General features: G+C 38.5%; 4 protein-coding genes and 1 pseudogene across 4 annotated transcripts; 3 read left to right on the top strand and 2 right to left on the bottom strand.

Moving 5' to 3' along the window:
- The first annotated feature begins 1,683 nt into the window (after window positions 1–1,683).
- LOC102611961 (protein FAR1-RELATED SEQUENCE 5) lies at window positions 1,684–4,984 on the top strand. The gene is made up of 2 exons (XM_006473804.4): window positions 1,684–4,106; window positions 4,531–4,984. Exons 1-2 carry the CDS (start codon window positions 2,010–2,012, stop codon window positions 4,693–4,695), a joined length of 2,262 nt encoding a protein of 753 aa, XP_006473867.1. The 5' UTR covers window positions 1,684–2,009; the 3' UTR covers window positions 4,696–4,984.
- Window positions 4,985–5,472: 488 nt separating this feature from the next.
- Window positions 5,473–7,743, top strand: LOC102611664 (cyclin-dependent kinase B2-2). The gene is made up of 8 exons (XM_006473803.4): window positions 5,473–5,782; window positions 6,225–6,366; window positions 6,455–6,516; window positions 6,595–6,706; window positions 6,812–6,905; window positions 7,013–7,082; window positions 7,170–7,308; window positions 7,430–7,743. Exons 1-8 carry the CDS (start codon window positions 5,580–5,582, stop codon window positions 7,520–7,522), a joined length of 915 nt encoding a protein of 304 aa, XP_006473866.1. The 5' UTR covers window positions 5,473–5,579; the 3' UTR covers window positions 7,523–7,743.
- Window positions 7,167–10,883, bottom strand: LOC102611371 (protein PIN-LIKES 3-like). Its single transcript, XM_006473802.4, has 10 exons — window positions 10,594–10,883; window positions 10,372–10,451; window positions 10,137–10,261; window positions 9,905–10,026; window positions 9,481–9,696; window positions 9,251–9,343; window positions 8,855–8,955; window positions 8,639–8,691; window positions 8,353–8,541; window positions 7,167–8,219 (listed from the first exon to the last, which is right to left on the bottom strand). Exons 1-10 carry the CDS (start codon window positions 10,726–10,728, stop codon window positions 8,095–8,097), a joined length of 1,239 nt encoding a protein of 412 aa, XP_006473865.2. The 5' UTR covers window positions 10,729–10,883; the 3' UTR covers window positions 7,167–8,094.
- Window positions 10,884–11,270: 387 nt separating this feature from the next.
- LOC102608308 (DEAD-box ATP-dependent RNA helicase 42-like) lies at window positions 11,271–14,479 on the bottom strand (annotated as a pseudogene).
- A 378-nt stretch (window positions 14,480–14,857) lies between these two features.
- LOC102610873 (AT-rich interactive domain-containing protein 6) lies at window positions 14,858–21,979 on the top strand. Its single transcript, XM_006473801.4, has 16 exons — window positions 14,858–15,132; window positions 15,233–15,345; window positions 15,812–16,248; window positions 16,341–16,471; window positions 16,570–16,609; window positions 17,222–17,274; window positions 17,539–17,584; window positions 17,982–18,074; window positions 18,965–19,087; window positions 19,209–19,260; window positions 19,335–19,398; window positions 20,186–20,252; window positions 20,361–20,411; window positions 21,180–21,272; window positions 21,641–21,712; window positions 21,789–21,979. The coding sequence occupies exons 3-16, from the start codon at window positions 15,835–15,837 to the stop codon at window positions 21,858–21,860; spliced, it is 1,371 nt and encodes a 456-aa protein (XP_006473864.2). The 5' UTR covers window positions 14,858–15,132; window positions 15,233–15,345; window positions 15,812–15,834; the 3' UTR covers window positions 21,861–21,979.
- Window positions 21,980–22,203: the final 224 nt, after the last annotated feature.

Below are 22,203 nucleotides of genomic sequence, written 5' to 3'. Positions count from 1 at the left end.
ACCGAGAACCAAAAAATTCTGACGAATCCGAGGAGTGTAAACTCGGTTAGCCATAAAATCAGTGGCATAAGTCGCCTAAAAGTATTGGCATAATCTCAATGCACAGAGTCCGAAGATTGAATCTAAGAGATCACTGTGATCGAGTCAGACCATATCTCAAGCACAGAGTAACCAAGTTTAACAGGAAATTATAAACCCTCGCAAAATTGCCATTAACTCAGCATAAAAAATTAACTGATGGCCCAAGAAGGAACCAAAAGCACCTCGGTGATCATGGAGAATACCACCCGGAGCAGACAACCCACGATTGCCCCTAAAGCAACCATTCATAGTCAACTTCACCACCCCAGACAGCGGCCGCAACCAAGAAACAAATCTATCGGCCTCCAGCATTCTTGATTGGACTGCTGCAGCTTGTTCTTCCAAATTTGCCTTCGCTTCATCCTGTTACTGGGCAGTTTCATCCTGTAATTGAACAGTTGTTGGAACAATTCAGCAACATTAAGACAGCAGATTGTGTCCTTTTCAACTTGTTCGATAAGTTGGAAGAAGTGGTAAGTGGACTGCATAACAATTTATAAGATACAAAAAAAGTTGTGAAAAGGACTACAATTAATTTGATAAATCTTATTTTGGGTTGACATGTAATGACTTCTTAACAAGTTCATGTGGCTAAAAAGTAGGTGCTGACATGGACAATCAATAATTCTGGCCTGTTAGGGCAATTGGACCAACTGTGCCATCTATTCATCTCGAAGGAGACACGGACTATGCTTTCAGTATCTTCAACCTAAATAATGATGCTTGCATGATTTGGCTGAACGCAAACGAAACCAGGTCACTTGTATCGGTATCATTTGGGAGTAGTGCAAGTTTGAATGCAGAACTGATGTCTGAAATGGTGCAGGCTTTGAGACAAAATGGCAACAACAACTTCTTGTGGGTGGCGAAAACAGGCTACCTGTCAATTTTGTGGAGGAAACATCAGAAAAGGAGTTAGTGGTGACATGGTGCCTGCAATTGGAAATGCTGGCTCATCAGGCAGTGGGATGTTCAAAACACATTGCCTCTGTTGATTTCTTCTGCCGTAGCAAGTCCGTTTGCATTGACCTTAGGTTTAATTCCTACTTCCACTTTCTTCATAATTGAGGGAAGTTATGCTTGGAGAGAGAAGGCAGGAGATTACAAAGTCCATGCACTGGAAAGAGCTTGCAGAAACGGCAGTAGATGAAGGTGGATGCTCAGATGAGTCTATTCATGAAATTGTTTCTCGACTTGTCGGGGTTTAGTTTTCTTGTTCAAATTGAACCTGGCTGTTCTAGCAAACATATTATCTAGAACTACAACTGTACTTCTGATCTTTGTTCTTCAACATTTGCCCCCTTTGAATTGGTGGTGACTGTTGATTCAGTCCCAAGTTTACATTAAGTTTGTGAATGAATGATTCAATTAGTTGTGGTGATTTTGCATTAAGAGCCTATGCAACTGTATCTGGAGCAAAATTATTAAGCCAACTTTGAAAATTTGGATAGTTTAATTCCATCATTTCACTATAACTACATATTATACATGCTGTATAAAATATACACGTGAATCACTCATAAATAAGAGATTAAAATGAGCCAGATGTCATAAATCTACTGGATGCAATGACAAGCCACACCAATACGATGAAAGGATTTCTCAATCAGAAGGTTATCCAGCGGGGAAGACAAATAACTAGGAACCCAATTCGAGTCCCTCTTTCACACCCTAAACTCTTCCCAAACCCAAACTGAACCAAAACCCTCAACATCAAATTCCCTCCTCTTTCTATGCTTCAAGCCTTCATCATTAAAATTTTATAATACCTATAAGAGACTGCGCTTAAAATTTTGATCTTACGGGGCTCGTCTACTCAAAATCACTTCTTTTTGTTCTTGATCAACGCTCCTGATCTCCGGTCAGTTACCCTCTTTCTTATAATACTAATCATGTTGTAGGATTAATCATTTTAGTTATAATTGGTCATGGAATTTGAACCACTTGATATTGAAAATGGGGTAATTGAATTTGATGAAATGCGTAATTCGAATGGTGAAGATGATTCAGAACGCCCTTCTGATTACTATGATCATGTACTCCCAGATAATTCTAGAAATTTTGAAACTTTAAATGGTGACCCTAATCTTGAACCCTTTGAGGGTATGGAATTTGATTCTGAACAAGCTGCCCGTATTTTCTATAATTCCTATGCTCGCCGTATTGGTTTTAGTACCCGTGTTAGTGTTTACCAGCGGTCTAGGCGTGATGGATCTATTATTTGCCGCCAAATTGTTTGTTCACGGGAAGGGTTTCGTCGTGGGAGCAGTGAAAATAGGTCTAAGAGACAACGCACCATTACTAGAGTTGGGTGTAAGGCTCAGATGACGGTAAAGAAACAGGGTTCTGGGAAATGGGCAGTGTCGAAACTTATTAAAGAGCATAATCATGAGCTTGTGCCACCTGATAAAGTGCATTGTCTTAGATCACATAGACATGTATCTGGTCCTGCTCGGAGTTTGATTGATACACTTCAAGCAGCTGGGATGGGACCGAGTGGGGTTATGTCTGTGTTGATTAAGGAGTCAGGTGGAGTTAATAATGTTGGTTTTACAAAAGTTGATTGTCAAAATTATATGAGCAGTAGTAGGCAGAGGACCCTAGGAAGTGGAGGTCAGGTTGTTATTGACAACTTAAAACAAATGCAGGCTGAAGATCCCAGTTTCTTTTGTGCCTTCCAAGGTGATTTTGAGAACACGACAGGAAATATCTTTTGGGCTGATGCAAATTCACGAATGAATTATAGTTACTTTGGGGACACTGTTACCTTCGATACAACATATAGGATGAATCGTTATCGGATTCCATTTGCCCCTTTTACTGGATTGAACCACCACGGACAGCCTGTATTGTTTGGATGTGCATTGCTCCTTAATGAGTCTGAGGCCTCATTTATTTGGCTTTTTGAGGCTTGGCTTGCTGCAATGTCAGGACGCTCCCCTAATTCAATTACAACTGACCAGGATAGAATTATACGGGCTGCTGTTGCACAAGTTTTTCCAGGAACCCGACATCGTTTTTGTAAGTGGAATGTGTTTAGGGAAGCCCAAGAGAGATTGTCTGATGTTTATCAGTCTCACCCGCATTTTGAAGCAGAGTTCCAAAGGTGCATCAACATGACAGAAACAGTTGATGAATTTGAATCATGCTGGGAATCTCTTATCCGAAGATATAACCTTGTGGGTAATGAATGGCTCCAATCAATGTATAATGTTCGTCAACAGTGGGTGCCAGTCTATCTACGGGATACATTCTTTGGGGAGATGTCCATGACTCAAGCAAGTGATAATATAAACTCATACTTTGATGGGTATATAAATGCATCAACAAATATTCAGGCCCTCATTAAGCAGTATGAGAAAGCAATAGCCTCTCGGCATGAAAAGGAAGTAAAAGCTGATTATGATACAGTAAATACGGAGCCTGTTTTGAAGACACCTTCTCCTATGGAAAAACAAGTGGCAAACCTTTATACTAGGAAGATATTTATGAAGTTTCAGGAGGAATTAGTGGAAACTCTTGCCTATCCTGCAACTATAGTTAATGATACAGGCTCAGAGATTATCTACCGGGTGGCAAAATTTGGGGAAGAACAAAAAGCACATTTTGTTAGGTATAATATTTTTGAAAAGAAAGCTAGCTGCAGCTGCCAACTGTTTGAATTTTCAGGAATAATTTGTAGGCACATTTTGGCAGTTTTTAGAGTAACAAATATTCTTACTCTGCCATCTCATTATATCCTGAAACGATGGACAAGAAATGCCAAAAGTGGGGTTCTATTGAATGGTCACGTTCTTGGGTTGGCAAGTAGTCGTCAGGAGTCGTCCGCTGCTCGCTATGACAATCTATGCCGGGAAGTCATCAAATATGTAGAAGAAGGGGCAGAATCAGCACATATTTATAACATGGCAATGGACGTGCTTCGTGAGGCTGCAAAAAAGGTTGCTGCTGCAAAGAAGTATGGTCCTGGGGTCACACAGAATTCACTGTTTAGTGGATGCCAACAGCATCACTCTTGCTCTGTGGTCAGTTTTCTACCCACATATCATTCTCTTTATTTGTGGCTTGTGTATCAGTGATCTTGTATTTGTCGAAGTAGATGCTGCAAATCTCAAATTTTTTAACCTTGTATCCTTCATTACTTCAAGGCAAGAGTTATGGTTCTATATACTGCTGGACAAATTGTGCCAAGGATACTTCAATTATTTGGTTGCATTATTAATTTTTTTGGGTTCCCTACTTTCAAGTTTATTGGCTTTCTATAATTTATAAATGAGGGCCCGTCTTAATCTTTCCTTTCTATTTGCTCTGATCCGGGCAAGTAATCATATATTTTTTAATTAAATTGTCTCTGCAAATGAGAATATTTTATTTATGAATTTCTTTGTAATAATGCAATAATACGTGGATTAATAGAATACCTGGTCTCAATCTTATGCCTCATTGTAGGACCAGGACAAGAAAATACAGGAATTGACTGTTGAGTTGGAAAATGCAAGTCAGCGATGTGAAGCATATCGGACCAAACTGCTGGCTGTTTTGAAAGATATGGAAGAAGAGAAGACAAAGATGTTGGTGAAGGTTGAGAATGTGAGGCTCGATCTAAAAGGTTGAATTGGTGGTGACATTCCATCATATATTGTGGACTACACATGGTAGGCATGGGGGCTGTTACTCTTGTCTCCGTTGTGAAATATAAATGGGTTACTGGTAGAGGTGAACTTAGTTTTTACTTTGAGTTTAGGACGGTTGTGTAAATCAAGCTGAGTCCCAGAGAAATATGTAACTATTAAGCAGTTGCTTGAATTGGATTTGATTGGTACCGATAGAATTCAATAACATTTTCTGCATGGATAAGTTGTAATGATCAGTCATCTTGAAATTTAAGTTTGGATTTGAGGTCTTCAATTCTCTAGAAACATAGTGTTTCAATTTTCATGCAAGAATGCATGTTGATTTTATTTGCCCATGACTCTTCTCTTATTGCATTAGTATGCATACCTCTGCATATTATCCAATAATAGTAAGGCTTCGTTTAGAACCGGTATTAAAGTATAAAATTCTAATTTTGTAGCTGTACCTGTACCTGTACAGTACTGTCACAGCCAACCGGTGCAACACCCCCAAACAATTAACACTCGCTGATATTTTATTTGTTAAATTTAAAAAAAAAAAGAAAAAGATAAAATAAAACAAATGAATTATTTAATATAAAGAAAAGGCTTATCCAAATTAGAAGAAAAACAGGCTTCTCTTAATGGAACTGGACCGGACTGTCCAAATCCGTTTCTCGCAAGGGCATATATGGAAAACTGGAGTGACATTTGAATTTCAAAAAGAAAAAAGAAACTTCCCGTTAGAGACAGCCCGTGTCAACGCTCTTCTTAACGGTTATAAATTCCCCACTCCTTAAAAAGGAATGCGTCTCGGTTGATCCTTTTGTTGTTGATTTTATTTTAGATTTTGAAAGAGTAAAAAGAAAAGAAAAGAAAGCAAGAATGGTGATGGACGCATTTGAGAAGCTAGAGAAAGTAGGAGAAGGGACGTACGGGAAAGTATACAGAGCAAGAGAGAAGGCAACTGGGAAGATCGTTGCTCTCAAGAAGACTCGTCTCCACGAGGACGATGAAGGCGTACCCCCAACCACTCTCCGGGAGGTCTCCATCTTGCGCATGCTCTCTCGCGATCCCCATGTTGTTAGGTATACTTCATTTCACCGTTTTCTTGAATCTGTTTCTTTAGGGTTTTTGAATTTTGTGCTAACATTTCGTTCTAGGGTTCTTGATGTTGTTGTTCCGGTCCACTCTTAGTATGTGATATTTGGGTTTCAATTTCAGGCTTGATTCTAGGTTTTTGATCTGTCACCCCTTTTCCTTTGAATGCACTTTCTTATATTCTTAAGCTTGATCGCACCCTACCTAATATCTCATGCTCTGTTAAGTCCTAGAAGGTCAATTTTTTTTTTCTTTTATGTGGATCTCAGTTTGTTATGCCCTTACAGTGGATCTCAATATTAGTTCTTTGGAATTTTCTTCTGTTTCTTGTTAACAGTTAGCAAAGGAAAATTAAAGATTAATGCATGTCTTCTCTGTTTTCACATGCTAATCTTTATTTGCATAATTCAGCGGTTAATTTATTTTCAGGTTGATGGATGTCAAACAAGGCCAGAACAAGGAAGGCAGGACGGTGCTCTACCTTGTTTTTGAGTACATGGACACTGATCTGAAGAAGTACATCCGAAGCTTCCGCCAAACTGGAGAGAACATTCCTGTTAACACTGTCAAGGTACAAATCTACCTTTTCTTTTTTAATTAATAATCTGTCTATTAAATAATCAACATCCAAATTAACTATATATCCACTTGCTCTGCAGAGCTTAATGTACCAACTTTGCAAGGGTGTTGCTTTCTGCCATGGACATGGAATCCTTCATAGGTAATTCACTTCTCTCATCTAATTTCATGTTAGGGCCCAAAAACCCTAAATTGATTTTGTTTTTATCTTTCAACTCAGGGACCTTAAGCCTCACAATCTGTTGATGGACCGAAAGACTATGACACTTAAGATAGCAGATCTTGGTTTAGCTCGAGCATTTACTCTTCCAATTAAGAAATATACTCATGAGGTATCTATCCTGTGTTCTTAATTAAATACACCTCACGCATGTGTGCTTGATAACATATTCTTCTAGTATAATAAGCTAAAATAATGCACATCAAATGTGTTGCAGATATTGACCCTCTGGTATAGGGCTCCGGAAGTCCTTTTGGGGTCCACCCATTACTCAACTGCAGTTGATATGTGGTCTGTTGCCTGTATATTTGGTATAGATCCCCTGCTTTCTTTCTTTGTTTAGTCTTCAAACCTAAGCAATAGTCCCCTATTCTACCCAGCAAATGAACTTGATCTCTCTGTTTATTCTGAACTGCAGCGGAACTGGTTACAAAGACAGCACTTTTCCCTGGAGATTCTGAACTCCAACAGCTTCTGCATATTTTCAGGTTGAATATGATCACCTTTACTTCTGACTTTTCTGCTTTATTTATTTCTATCCATGTGCTCTCATGCATCTTTGATATTGTATGCAGGTTATTAGGCACTCCCAATGAGAAAGTCTGGCCTGGAGTTAGCAGTTTAATGAACTGGCATGAGTACCCGCAATGGAACCCTCAAAGTCTAGCAACAGCTGTTCCAAATTTGGACAAGGATGGCCTGGATCTGCTTGAGGTAAATGATGGGCTAATTATGTGAGACAATTCTCATACATAGACAGCAGCACATGATCCTATAACTTGTTTCCTCCTTTTTCTTTTACCTACAATAACTATTAAAATGTTTGCATATGCAGCAAATGTTGCAATATGACCCCTCCAAGAGAATCTCAGCAAAGAAAGCTATGGAACACCCATACTTTGATGATCTGGACAAGACAAGACTCTGACGATCTGTGTCAACTAGTGACGGAAACTAGGATCCTTGGTTTGTGATGATTGGAGAACCCAGCAAACGGGATTTCTGTAGCGGAGGAGTCTATTTGCTTCTCTCAAGCATATCTCAGTCTTGTAATATTTGTTTTTAGGATATTGTGGTGGCTCTCAAGTTGGATTTAATATTCAGTGACTAATTCTATGACTAATGATTTGCTCCTTGCTAGTTTCACAATTACCGAGTACATTTTCAAAATTTCTACTACGCTACATTAATTCAATTTTTTGGAATTGCATGGAGCATTTACATTTTTTCTTTTTTGCACAAATCACTTCAGGAACCTCATGGTATTGTTTACGAAATTGGATTGCAAAGAATATCTAAAATTACAGTTTTACAGTTTCAAGGTTCGATAACACTTCATGGTGTATTTTTCCTCTTTTCGCAAAAATCAATTCGGGGACTATGCTTCTAATTGAGAATCTGATCCACGAAAACTTTTTCTAGACTTAAATATTTAACTTAATTTAATGGGCAAAATTTTTCCATGAGATGAATCGCCAAAAATACTCAGTAGTGTGCAGTTCAAGACACAAGCCACAAAAAGAATGTGGACCACAAAGTAATTGAAACTGAGGCCAAGGCGTAAGTCCATAGCATGATGACGGAACATTCACTTTCACCAGCTCCAAACAATTGAGTGATGGTACCTGCATAAAGATTTAAATCATAGGTAATTTCCCCTTCATGAATAAGAATTTTGAACATAAGTTGGAAAAAATTCTGAATTTCACTTAACCAAATTCTGAATTTAACTTGATAAAATTGGTTGCTTGTTTGTACCTATGTTCATGGCAGGCGGCATTGCAAATTGAAGCAGAAGAATGAATTGATAGAGAAGATCATCTGAACACACGAAACCAAACCGGACTGCCCCTTTCACAATGACAATGCCAACCAGAGGCAGAGCAACATAACGGGCAACGACAATGCCAAAAACAATACTTTTCTGAATTCCTGAACCTCGCAGACCTGAAACCCAATTCCAATATCAGTAACCACTTGTTTGAAATTGCTCGCTCAAAAGTTAGTTTAACCAGAGTGCAAAAGTTAATCCTTCATCAGTTACCTCTGAGGAGGTTTCCTCCAACAACCAATGTGACGGTTGGAATGGCTCCATCTCTGCAGTCAAAATTCAAACTTTAGAAGCATAGCTGGAGGAAGTAGAGTCTTTGTCTTTTGATGTTTGTTATCAGGGAACAAATTATATCAGTTGACAGTGTTTTTGTGAGATTAACATAATGTAGCTTAGAGCTGTAACTGGGTTTGTGGATGATTTCCATACCCTATTAAAGAAGCAGAATCTTGAATCACACGAAGAGGAGCACTATCACCAATCATTGACTTTCGGAACAGAGGGACAAGTCCAATTATAAATCCAGCAAGCTACACAGAACAAAGAATCGGCAGTTCAGTTAATGTGATAAATGTACAATCAGGAGCTTGTACCAAAATCATGACAACAGGCCAATCTTCATGAGATTTGTCTTTACAAAATCCTCTGGATCGATTGATCCAAAAAGTAAGATGAACCTTTGTTAATGTGCATAAATGCATCAAATGAGAGACCTGCTGGGCGCTTCCTTCCATTTTCATTTTCCCTTTCTCGACAAGAGTAAATGCTTCCATTTTAGAGAAAAAAGTGCTTAATGCAGTAAGATAAAAAGCATTGAGGCCATACCGCTCCAATAGTCGAAGGGGCAAACATAGACTTCAGATTAATCTTCGCGAAAAACAACTTCACTTGCTGCTTCATACTATATGAACCTTTCACCTGTCATAGAGTGCCAAAGATCAAATCCCTAGTCTTGAAAGAAAAATTTTCCAACACACACTTGTCTTAAGCCTCAAAAAGAATCAGTGAAGGGAGGGGTGGCTAGAGTTCGTAAATGAATCTACTTGTGTTCTCACCTCAGATATAGTGCAAGGCAATGCAAGTTGATCTGCAGGTGTCAAGAACTCTTTGGAAGAAAGTAACGGTTCGCTGCAACTCCCCGTCCCTGAGATGGAGCCATCTGCCACAGACTTACTGAAAGGTTCGTCAATTGTTCTAGATTCTCTACTGATTCCAGTTGAAGATGCTCTCACAATATTGTAAACATAAGACCACAAATAGATTGCTCCAACCTGAAATGTAAAAGCTAGGAAGTAACAGAACTTGAAAGAAATCCCTCCGAGGTAAAATGATTAGAATGGGCTAAAGAATCATGCAATTTGTTAAGCAAGTTTCGAAACTGCTGGAGAAGATCATGCATGCCAATTATGCTATTGGAAAGAAACTGAATATATATAGGCATGAAGTATTCTGTTATGTCGATATGAAGTATTGTATTACCGCCATGGAAAGAGAAGCATAAGCCAATCCATATGTTTGGCAGGTATCAGGAGATCCAAAGGGGCTTCCTTTTTCTTTACAAACTGCCGGGATAATAATAAGAGGCATGTTCCCCAAGTTTCCTGCACACAGAGATTGAAAATCATTAAGAAAACATTTCGTGAGTGAAACAGTGGATGTTGTAAGTAACAGAAACCATATATATAAATAGTATTGTAAAATTTGAGCAGACCTGCAGCACAGCAACCCACAATAAGCCCTCGGAGATGTGAGGGAGGTCTTGTAAATTGGACAACTATCCATCCCAGTATTGAACCAACGAGAAATGTGATGAGGACATTGAACGGCATGAACCATCTGTGACATTATTCAAGAATTCAACAATGCATAGATATTCTCAAAAGTTTTACTGTGTTGCGAGAGCAGAGATTCAATATAGTGGACAGAAAAATTAGAATTTGACTCACAACTTGAGCATGCTCTCATATGTAATTGTATTGGCAAGGTTGGAGGCCACAAGGGCCGGGTTGAATACGTAGAACACTAGCTGTTTCAGTTTCGCAACACAAAAATTAAATAGGAAGTGTTAGTGATTGATTGATTGATTGATTAACAGGTGAATGGAGAGGTTACGTTCGAATTAAGGAAGAAGAAGAATTTGCAGTTGTAATCAAGAATCAAGAACTCACATTATTAATATGCTTCCGGGCATCTTCACCTAAAATATTGACATGATCCAGAGCCAGATACGAGCCAAGAGCGGTTATCAGGAGCACTTTCAAGACTGGAATCGATGAAGCAATGAAAAGATCCAAAGCTCCCATTGTTCTAATTACGAAATGCAAAAACCAAGTAATCTATTGCCTTAATTAATTAAATCGCAGTAGTACGAGGAAATGCAGCAACGACACGACGCAACCGCAAAATGAATGAATGAATATTATTTTAGAAGCACATTTGTAATTGTGTATGTATAAATAATCCCGATCTAGTAGAGTGCAAATTTCATATCTCATCGCACGTGTACCAGAGACGTAAATAAATTTGTGTCTTACAAAGCTAGAGATAAGAACATGCAATGAACCAAAAACAGAACGTGCAGTAATATTTTCGGTTGAATTCGTTGAAACAGTCAAAGTTTTTAAAGTTATGATGTCGTCGACAGAAGACGCGTGATTCAATGATGAGCCGCGCATGCATAACACGCGTTCGTACGCGCATCCTCTTCCAGGAAACAACAAAACGTTACGCACATGCACAGCGAGTCTAAAAAGTCAACTCACAACTCAAAAGTCAAAACAGATGTACCGCCCGCTCGAGCCTACTGGGCTTTTACCTCAGTCAGGGTCCTCATCCAAAACCAATAAATCAGTTGAGACTTGCCAAAAGCACTGGCGGCGAAGTCCGAGGTCGAGGCCTTTCACAATCGTCAATGCGGAGCCCACTCGAGCAGCCGCACCGCACCTATACGTCTCGTGGGTTGACATTTCACAATTGTCAATATCCTCTTCTCCAACATTTCTTTTAATATTTTTTTCCTACGTTCATTCAGACTAGGTGCGTAGGCCAACAACACATTCCATGCATAATTAATTAACGACTGAATTATTATGGCTCAAAAAATGAAAAAGGGAACTGATAAAATGTTCAAGTTGCCAGATTTGCCTTTGTTCTATGGGATGGGAGATTAGATTTCTAAATTAGAATTATCGGGCCATGTCATCTCTCGGTTCAAAAGTTTCAATTCCTCCGGTGCAGCACGGCGACAGATAAGTAATTCTTCTTGTTTTGGGCCGACCAACTTCTGTTCTGCTTCCGGACTGTTTGTCATCTTCTAAGTGACAGACAGCAAGTGCTGGCTCTGGCTCTGGCTCAAGCTCAATCATAGTTTCCGTGCAATTGCAGCAGATATGAAAACAAAAACAAAATCTATTCCTGTTTCCGGTGACTGGTGTAAACAAGTAAAACTTAATTGTTTTGCGCTACTAATCCATTATATCTATGGATACCCTCCTATACGCAAGTCTTACTGTCTGCATCCTCCAAGGCATTCACGTTCACGATCATGATCAGTTTCAAAAGCGAAAAAGAATTCAATCATGAGATTTTAGTATACCATCAGAACAGATTTAAGTCTGAAAAATGAAATGAAGGCATCATTAAAGATGCCAAACTCATGGATGGGAAACTCTCTCACATTCCCTCATCAGTAACAGTATGCATTCTGGTCAGGTTTTGTACATAATGGAGGCATGAGCCATAATAAGCTCTACCCCTTACATAAAGATAGCTTCTGGAGCTTTATGACTACACTCGTACAAAAGCACAAAACAAAAGAGTACAAGATACCATAAAAATAATAACACAGTCACAGATGGTATGGTATGGTAAAAAAAAAAAGAATTATATAAACCATACATTACAATAATCGGAACCAACATTAAGCAAAAGCATTGCAACAGATGGTACCACCATCTCTTTGACAGCCCGATAGCTAAGATAGTGGCAGAGACTATATATTGAACATGTGAGCATGGGCTTAAATCCCTCATGCAATGGAGAAAGAACAGAAACAAGAGAGAGAGAAGGAAAAATTAAAAAACCAAGGCGAAGAGTCGTGGAAATCGAAAACAAACTTAACAAACACATTTAATTCTAAGAGAGCCACAAGAGATAACGGTGAAGGGAATTTAAACCAAAAAAAGAACATTTGAGAATCTGCTTCTGGCTTGTAAGTTTAATATCATGATAAAAGAGTTTTGACTATGGCTATATCTGCAACTTCTAGGCGGCAAATGGAACAGAGGCATTTCTGTTCTGTTTCCATGGCACGCTAGCAAACTCACTAATTCTTCTTAACCCTATCACCCTATATACAAATTAGGCTTCCATATATATGAAGAAATAGATTCCTTTGGATTCTATTTTATAACTAAAGAGTGCTAAACATAGCATGGCATCATCCACAAAATCACAAATTTAAGTCCACCAAGGAATTAACAAAGAAATTTCCAAACCAAACAACCATCCCGAGGAAAAACATTAAAAGTTTAACAGAATCAGATGGATAGTCAACTTTCAAGTCCAATATAGACAAATAAGGCCATGCTTCTAGTGTGAATTAAAAGCTCAGTCCTTACAATTTCGTACGACCAAGTACCTGCCCGGTTGTGCTCCACCCGGCAGCAGTAGTGCCAGATTTGTGAAGTCTTCCAAACCATGTCTTAACTAGGCTGTAGCTCTATTGACAGACTGTTCAGTAGGGCTCGCAATAAACAAGTAGAGCTTGCGTTCCCCTAGACCTGGGATCCGGCTACGTGGGGATATATTGGCCCCTTGTGGTAATGGCAGCTCCAGTCCATTCCAAAATTGGACCCTGTGTTTCCTTGTGTGTAACCTTCCATCGAGCATTCTGTAGAAAATCAGTAATCTCCAACTCTGCTTCATAATGTTCTGGCATTGCATCAGATTGAATCTTTGCCAAATTATGTTGCAAGCTAATGGCAGCTGCTAATGCTGCCGCCTAAGCTGCCCGGTCATTTGGTACCACAGGCAGCCTGGTAGCAGAGACAACTGGTGCTGCTCCAGGTACCGATAGGCCAAGAATGAGCAGCACCAATAGGAGTTGGCATTGAAGCTGAGGCCTTGGAGGCAGCAGCAATAGATGCAATCTCAGCAAGGGCATCTTGCCATGAGATGTCGCCACCAGCCTTCCGGATTCCTTCATCTTCATCTTCAGAATCTGACTTGTCTTCCTCAAAGCCATAGTCTTTTGCCTGAGCTTTCTTCACTGCTTTCCTCTTCTCATCTTCCTCTTCGTTAAATTTGAAACCACTTCCGCCACAACCAGTGACATGGGCTTGCTCAAGTCCCTGATTCACTTTAGCCATGAAACTATCAGCGAGGGCTTACAGGTCATCAGGAACAACTTGCTCAGATAGCTGCAAAGCCTTTCCAAGATCTGGTGCGTATTTTGCATCCTCCTCAGAGATAAATGTAATGGCACAGCCTTTTCAACCAGCTCTGCCAGTTCTAACAACACGGTGAGCATAATCCTCATAGTGATTTGGAGGATATATATATATATATATAAAGTTGATCCCTAGTTCAAGCTTCTTCACACCTAAACCTCTAGCAGCAACTCCAGTGGCAATCAACAAACTGCAGACATTGCTCTCAAAATCAGAAATGGTTTAACTCACGATCTGTCTGATTGTTTTGCCCCATGAAGCGAAAGGCAAGGATACCCATTCCTAAGCAAATCCCTGAACAGAGCATTGCATATTTCCTGACTCTGGACAGATACCAAAATTTTCCCCTTCTTATACCATTCAACTAGCAGTTCTAAAAGCCCTAAAAGAACCTATCACTTTCTGGCCTCACCTCAACCAACGGACTTATTTCTCTGTTAACAACACTTCCCCCACCAACCTGTATCTCGACAGGTTTGTTCAATACCTTATGTGCACAAATTTCGATTTTGAACAATTCGAGTGATCTGACGTCCGACACCCATGTCAAACATTTGTAACCCTGGTCCAATGATCGATGTGCTTTGCACGAGTGTTGGGAAAATTACAAATTTGAGAAGGGCAACCCGTATATTCGGTTGATAATAGAATTAGAGCCATTTCTCGAACCGTTAAAAGTAAAGATTTTTGTTTCTCAGGTAAAATATTATTGTAAAAAATTAAGTGGCTTGTGTTAACATGTTGTTCACATTAATTGGACATGACAGTGGTACAAATGTAATATTAGTGTAATAATTGCACTACGTTTGCAAACAATTGTGGATCAATTTAATTAGCACACGGGCTTACAAGGAAAAAAAAATGATTAAATAATTTTATTTTGATTTAAGATCGTTCTAATAATGATTTTACTATTATTATTATTAAGTAAAAAGAAAAATACATACAAATAAAGTCCTTTAAAAGGGTGAATGAAAGTGATAAAACAGGCCAGATGTTCAGCGGTGTGGAGTAAAAGAAAGCAAAGTATTTTTGAAGTCGGAAAGGCAAATTAATGAACGAGTGATCGCGGTGGTATTATTGCTAATTTTGGCTGAGCTGAGCTGAGCTGAGTTGTTTAATTATTTATCTTTTCAAAATTAAACCTTCGTTTTGTTGCTCATAAAATAAATAATTTGACTTCACCGTCGTCTCAAGCAATATTCAAACATCGAAACGAAACCGCACTGGTGGCGAGTGCAGAGTGCAGAGTATACGGTACCTGCCATGAACGTTACTTTCTTTCTGTGTTAGCTGGATAATATCCCTCTGGTTTCCATTTATTGCTCCCTCTGGCTCTGACTCTTGTAATTACCAGCATTGTCAATTTCTAGCTGAACTAAACCCTAACACGCGCCGTTGAGCCTCCTCCTCCTCTTCCCTAATCTCTAGCTCCCGCTTGTTTCGCCTCTACTACTCACCGTCGCTCAGGCAAGCTATTTTTTCTTTTCCCCCTTCCTTTTTTTTTTAAGAAAGAAAAAGAATTTTTCTTGTTTTTGGTTTTTGACGCACTGAGGTCTGAAACAACTTTTTTTGGTTTTTTTTTTTTGTTTGTCGTGCGTCTCATTTATAATATATATCGTTCAAGTGTTAGAAAAAATAGAAAAACAGGAAAAAAAAAAAAGTAAGTTTAAGCTCTTTGCTTTATCCGAACAAAAGCGAGGGAAGTAAAGGAGTTTTTTTTTTTTTTTGGTTAGAAAAAGTTTAATTATTTTCTTCATCCTTTATTAAATCAAACTTAAAATTAGGGTTTGGTTTTCAATTTTGAGGCTCATGTGTAAATTACTGTGGTAGGATGAGAATTTAGGAACATTTAATGTCGTTTTGTATGAATTATCTGCTTATTTTGGTAGAATTCATCGATACAACGTGTATTTTACTCTGTGTGTGTGTTTAGAGACTAGAATCAATATAAGGGAAATGGGAGACACTGAAATGGTGGACCAAGATTCACTGCATATTTCAGAAGCTAATCTTGTTGAAGCAAGTGCTCAACAGCAACAAGCTTCTCAGCAACCTAGTGAAAATGGGCAGTCATCATGTCGGGAGACAGCTGAGGATAAGCCTGAGACATTGCCTAGTGTTGATGAAGTGTTTCCTGAAAAGTCTGATGCTGAAGCCACCGCCGGTGTGAATACAAAATCTGGTGGTGGTGGTGCTGGTACTGATGAGCTGCCAGAGAGTACAAGTAAGACCAATGGTGATGACACCCATGTTGAGAATGAGCCCAAAACTAATACCTCTGTAACTCCCATCCCACACGGGGAGTCTTCGACGTCTAAAGCTGAGGATGAGAGTGTGAGGAAATCAAAGAATTGGTTGAATGATATTGAGGTACTTCAGGTCAATACAAGTAGGATATAGAAAACTAGTATTTTCAACATTGCTTTTATTTTTGACAATTTTATTTCTTGTTCAATTTGGAGATGGGAGAGGCTGATGAAGGGACGCCAGAGGAGCAAGCAGAGTTCATGAAGGAGATTGAAAGTTTCTATAGGGAGAATGCCCTGGAATTTAAACCACCGAAGTTTTATGGAGAACCATTAAACTGCCTTAAGTAAGTCTCTGGTGATGAATGTTTTAAATTGGGAAAATGGACACCTTTGTTTCACCTTTTCGAGGGGATGCTAAATTCTGTGTTTTTCACGGTTGCAGGTTATGGAGGGCTGTTGTTAGATTGGGTGGCTATGAAGTGGTATGATTGAACATTTATATGCTATTTGTTTCAGTTTCCTGGATGATCTTGTAGCTCTGGATGTACTTCACTGTTCTTAGCTATCACCTTTTGTACTTTATTGGATTTCATGGGGCAGTGGGTTTTCCTTGATCAGATTCAATTGATGTTTAAAGTGACCAATCCCATTAAAGTGCTTTTTGTATGTTGTATTTTGTCTTATGACTTCCATATGATTTTGTCACTTTTCGTTATACGAATGAAATTTTTCTTTGTTACGGTAATTTTTTCCCCAGTTTTGTTCTGTTCTGTTTTCCCAAAAGGTTTTGTTCTTTGGTGACAGAAGCAATGTGATGCAACTAAAACATTACTGGATTGTATATTATAGCTTAATCATCAACACATTTTCTTCCAAGTTTAAACTATGAAAAGTCTGTCCATGAGTGCAGAAGGTTGGCCACTAGGTTGAGTTTACATATTTTAGAGAGTGTTGACAAAATAGAGTTGAATCTTGTGGTTGAATTCAGTTACTTTCTGCCTATAGTTTGTGCATCAATATCGTAAAATATGAGTCTTGAGCTATTTGTCACTGTCAAGACATGACAACTATTTTCACTCTATGGTCAACTGTAGGTGACTGCTTCAAAGTTATGGCGGCAAGTAGGAGAGTCATTTCACCCCCCAAAGTAAGAATATTGTAGATTATTATTTTTAATCAATCATGTCAGTCTCAATGGCTTTGGAATATGAAATTTGCTGTTTAATGTCACATTTTCCCCTTACTTTTCAATTGATGCGTTATTCTGGTTTGATCTTTATATCTTATCATGTCTAACCCATTACTGCTTTATGTCTCCTAAAATTTTTCTCAAAAATGGAGAATAAGTGCAATATTCTAGTTAGTAAAAGGCCTTATGCAATTGATTGTATTCATGTTCTTGATCTTTCAGGACCTGCACCACTGTATCTTGGACTTTCCGCATTTTCTATGAAAAGGTACTGCTTCTTTAGTTGGGACATCAAGTAATTGTGTACATTGGAATTAAGTTTTATGTGACCATGCATTTTGTTTCTCTTGATACACCTCTAGAATTTGCCCAATATTTTTAAACTCTTGTAGTATATGTATCTGTATTTTCTCTAGAAATTGGGAGTGTTCATTGAGAATCAAATGCCTGTGTAGCATTTAGCTGGAAACTTTTTTCTTATGATTTTCTTAACATTCTTCTTTCTCTGTACTTATTGTTCCTTATAAGTTGTTTGAAAAGTAAACTGAATTTAAGTTTCTATATTGTACTTATTGTTCCTGGGTCCTTAATTTTTCCCTTCAATCACTTGTCTGCATGAGTGCTTTTTGTGTTTGCTGCTCCTTGATCTTATCAAGTTTGTGCAGGCACTGTTGGAATATGAAAAGCATAAGAGGCTAAGTGGCGAGCTTCAGCTCCCTGCTTCGTCTTTCCCTCAGCCTACGAATGCTGGAAAGGAGGTAGAACTCATTTTTTTTTTTTTCAATTGCATTTGCTTTATGCTTTATGATGGGCTGACCTAGAAAGATTTGTCAGCTCAACAGCATTTGTAATGAATGTTCACGATAGAAATTATATGCTGAATGGGAGTGGATATAGAAAACCTGTAGAGGGGAATGGGGAGAGAGTATATATCTAGGCTAATGAATGCTACCCTTCGTTCAGTGGTACGTGATTGCATTTAAATGTTTTAGATGGGGACAATATCTGATTATATGAAACGCCATGAGGCACATTGCTGTCGACTCTTTTCCTTTCTCTTCAGTGAGCAAATGTTGTGGATAGGTTTGCATTGTATTTGGCACATTCGAGTTGACTCATTTTGCATTGTATTTGGCGTGATACAAACCTATCATGTTATGACCATGGATTTCTTATTTCTTTGATTTTTTCCAATTTGATGGCTTGTCTGTCTTCCTTTTGGCTTGGATTTCATGTTTGTTGGAGCATCAGTCGTTGTATTTGATTCTCTAATGTGGACCTCCGTTATTGTAAGTGTGTGTATATTCTCTGTTGAGATGCCTTCATCATGCAAATTTTTGGTAAGGTAAGGGGTTCAAGTCCCCCTCTTTGATTCTAATTTGGCCAAGATTCACTTATTCTGCATTTTCAAGGGTAACTATAGGAATACACTATTGTTGAATGAAATTCTCTATGCTTATACATGCTAACTGAAAAACTTGGGCACCAGGCTTAGTCTGTTATATAAGTTGAATGCTTATATTGTTGGTTCTTTACAACCATCCCACACAACGACCGTACCTCTGCCCACTATCTCTTTTTCTTTGTTTTTTTTTTCTTTTGGAACCCGAGTTTGCTGACTTGTTCTTTGCTCTCTTTCCCTGTGCAGGCAAGTGGCTATCAAACTCCAGGATCCAGTAGAGCACGTAGGGATGCTGCAGCTCGTGCTATGCAGGGTTGGCATGCTCAGCGTCTTCTTGGACATGGTGAAGTTGCTGAGCCTATTATCAAGGTCTATTAATACTCAAAAATTTGATCATTTTAATTTCTTAATCTCGATTCATTTATCATTTTATGTGATAATTAATGCATCACACTGATGCTCATAAGAGGTTTAATTTTTCATCGAATAGGACAAGAGCTTACCTTCTCCTGCTAGGCGTGAGAAACAGCTTAAGAACATTGGTAAGCTACCCTGTCAATAGAGAGACTTCCTGCTAACTGTACATAAACCTTATGTTTGGTTTTTGTCGGATCAGGTCTGCCTAAAAACAGGACATTGGATAGTGCTGAGAAAGCTGCACTGACTGAAGCAGATAAACAGTTAAGATTAGTGATTATTTTTCCGTGAATTTATTTCTTATTCTTTTTCCTACTTTTTCAATTCAGTTATGATTTTTTCCCCCCTTTTTGTTTTTTGTTTTGTTCTTTTCTTTTCCCCTGATTCATCCATGTCAACAGTGTTATAAAATATGTTGGTGGACATACCATAAATGATTATATAGCACATGAAATCAGCTTCACCGTTGTTGAAAGACTCTCAATCTTTCATAACTTAAGAATTAATGCTTTTTAACTAATTGGATCCCTGTGCTTGTAGAACTTGACATGTTATAGAGCTCAACAGGAGACAACCTATATGGTTGTTGATATCAATCTAATGCCTACCTCATAAACTGCTTTCCTTTCTCAGTTGTTTTCTTATTGTTGAAGGATTGAAAGGAGTGAAGGATCTTTAAGCCAAAATATATATATATATTTTTTCATGGAATAATTTTCACTCTGCTCAAGAGAGAGTGGGTATCTATGTAAGGCCTACCAAATGGGTGCTTATCCTCTCGACTCTTTTCTCCCGAATAGAAAGGCCACAACCTACTGCATTTGTTGTTTTCTTTACTGGTACCCTCCTACATGGAAGGTCAACTCTGCTGTGGTGCACGTTAAAATACAGAATGCCACTTCTTCTTGAAAGGAACAAAGAACAAGTACAACTATCCTTGAAGTCTAAAAGTAAACGACAAAGCTACATTCACGCACAACAAGTCTCTCGTTTTTAAGATTTTTCTTGCACTTTCTTATCTGAGAAGGCTAAAAGGTTTTTATCGTGTAGAATCATTACGGAAATTGTTGATGTCGGACCTCCTGCTGATTGGGTGAAGATTAATGTGCGGGAAGCGGTATGCTTCTCTCGTCTTATTTTCTCATAATTTCTGAACTGGTATATATTCTGCAATGTCCAGTTGTCTTTGTGTCATATATCTGAGTAGGCAGCTTTTGATGCACAGAAAGATTGCTATGAGGTGTATGCTCTGGTGCCAGGGCTTCTCCGTGAGGAGGTAAGTACTTCTCTTGGAAGTAGAAACCCTTCTCTTCTCATTCTTGGGTTTCAATTCTCTTCCCTGCTGCTTAGATTATTAGTTGGATCTAAAATAAATAGCTCCTTCTTAGTAACCTTCTCCGATCAAATAACAGTTGACATTAACAGGGGCATGGTCTGCATTGTTAATTCTGAATAACTGTAGATGGATGTTGTGATCTTCTGATCACATTGGTTTCAAATTGGGAAATCTTTTAAAACATTCAGCCACCAAATGGTGTTACCTGATCTGCATTGCATTATATGCTTCCATAGACTGCCATAGTGTTGATATTATCAGTGACAGTATAGTCTATTTCATTTTGCTTTTATTTCATCTTCTATTGAGTTATAATTTTAGTGGGAACAGCTGGGTATATTATTTACCCTTGGCCCAATGAATGATTCATTTCATTGCCACTTCTCTGATGCATGAGATTTATGATTTCTTTTTGACTTTCTGTATCTGCATGACCACATTTAGATATTCATTCATGTGATTTATTGCTTGGCATTCTTGAAGTCACAATAAAACAGTATCTTTTGTTTGCAAATGATGACTTCCTGTACCGCCAGGTCTTGTATGTTTAACTGTATCTGCATGACCACATTTAGATATTCATTCATGTGATTTATTGCTTGGCATTCTTGAAGTCACATTAAAACAGTATCTTTTGTTTGCAAATGATGACTTCCTGTACCGCCAGGTCTTGTATGTTTAACTGGACTTGACTTCTGGTGGATTCAGGTGCGAGTTCAATCAGATCCTGCTGGACGTTTGGTTATAACAGGCGAACCAGAGCAAGTTGACAACCCGTGGGGTATCACACCATTTAAAAAGGTATAATAACTTTCAAACCTTTGATAAAGCCCCCCCCCCCCCCCCCAAAAAAAACCCAAAAATAAAAAAAGGAAAAGAAAAGGAGCACTTAGCATCAAGTAAGGATTGCACAGGGCTTGGCTGTACGAAAGAGAACATAGGGTGATAATTGAGAGAAAAATTAAAGAATTAAATAGATCCACATATCCTTGACAGGAATTTTCCTGTAACTGCTGGATTGTAACGATTAAGAGAGTCTATGGTATGAGGAATGAGTATAAATGGTCTTGATGTTACAATGTTGTTAGGATATAATAGCCTTTTAAATCTTTGATATCCTATCTTGATTATCAGTCCTGGAAAAATCTGACGAAGGAGTGGTTTTTTAGGTTGTGATCTTACCCTCAAGAATTGATCCTCTTCAGACATCTGCGGTTGTTAGTCTACATGGTCGACTCTATGTACGTGTCCCTTTTGAAGGATCAGCTTGAACTTTTCTCCTAGTTTCTTGAGCAGCTCTATCAAATTTTTGTGTAGGGACTTAAGCTTGGGGAGAGACAAATATATGAAGGTCGGGATTGGAATTATGTAGCCCTGTTGATTCAATAACTTCTTCTTTTCTGTGCTAACTTCACAGATTGTCTTGGGACCCATGAATGATTTATTGAGGTCCGTCTTAGCTTGTAGCAATTATGTTACGTTCAATACAAATTTTCTGTCACCAATCACTTCTTTTTTTTTTTTTTTTTTAATAATAGCTGTTGAATTTTTGTACCACCCATCACAAGTTAAGGCACATGTTTGTAACTTATGCCGAAAAGAATATGAAAGGCAGTTAGTTTCCTCCTACTAGGCAGATATTGGAGATCACATGACGATGGACGGTGCTCGATTGATGCTGATGGCATCAACAAAAGTTGCGTACATGTAACACTCGAATCTAATTTAAAAT

This window comes from Citrus sinensis, chromosome 5 (genome assembly GCF_022201045.2).
Source record: "Citrus sinensis cultivar Valencia sweet orange chromosome 5, DVS_A1.0, whole genome shotgun sequence".
Lineage (NCBI taxonomy): Eukaryota > Viridiplantae > Streptophyta > Magnoliopsida > Sapindales > Rutaceae > Citrus > Citrus sinensis.
This window is presented reverse-complemented; position numbering and strand designations above follow the sequence as displayed.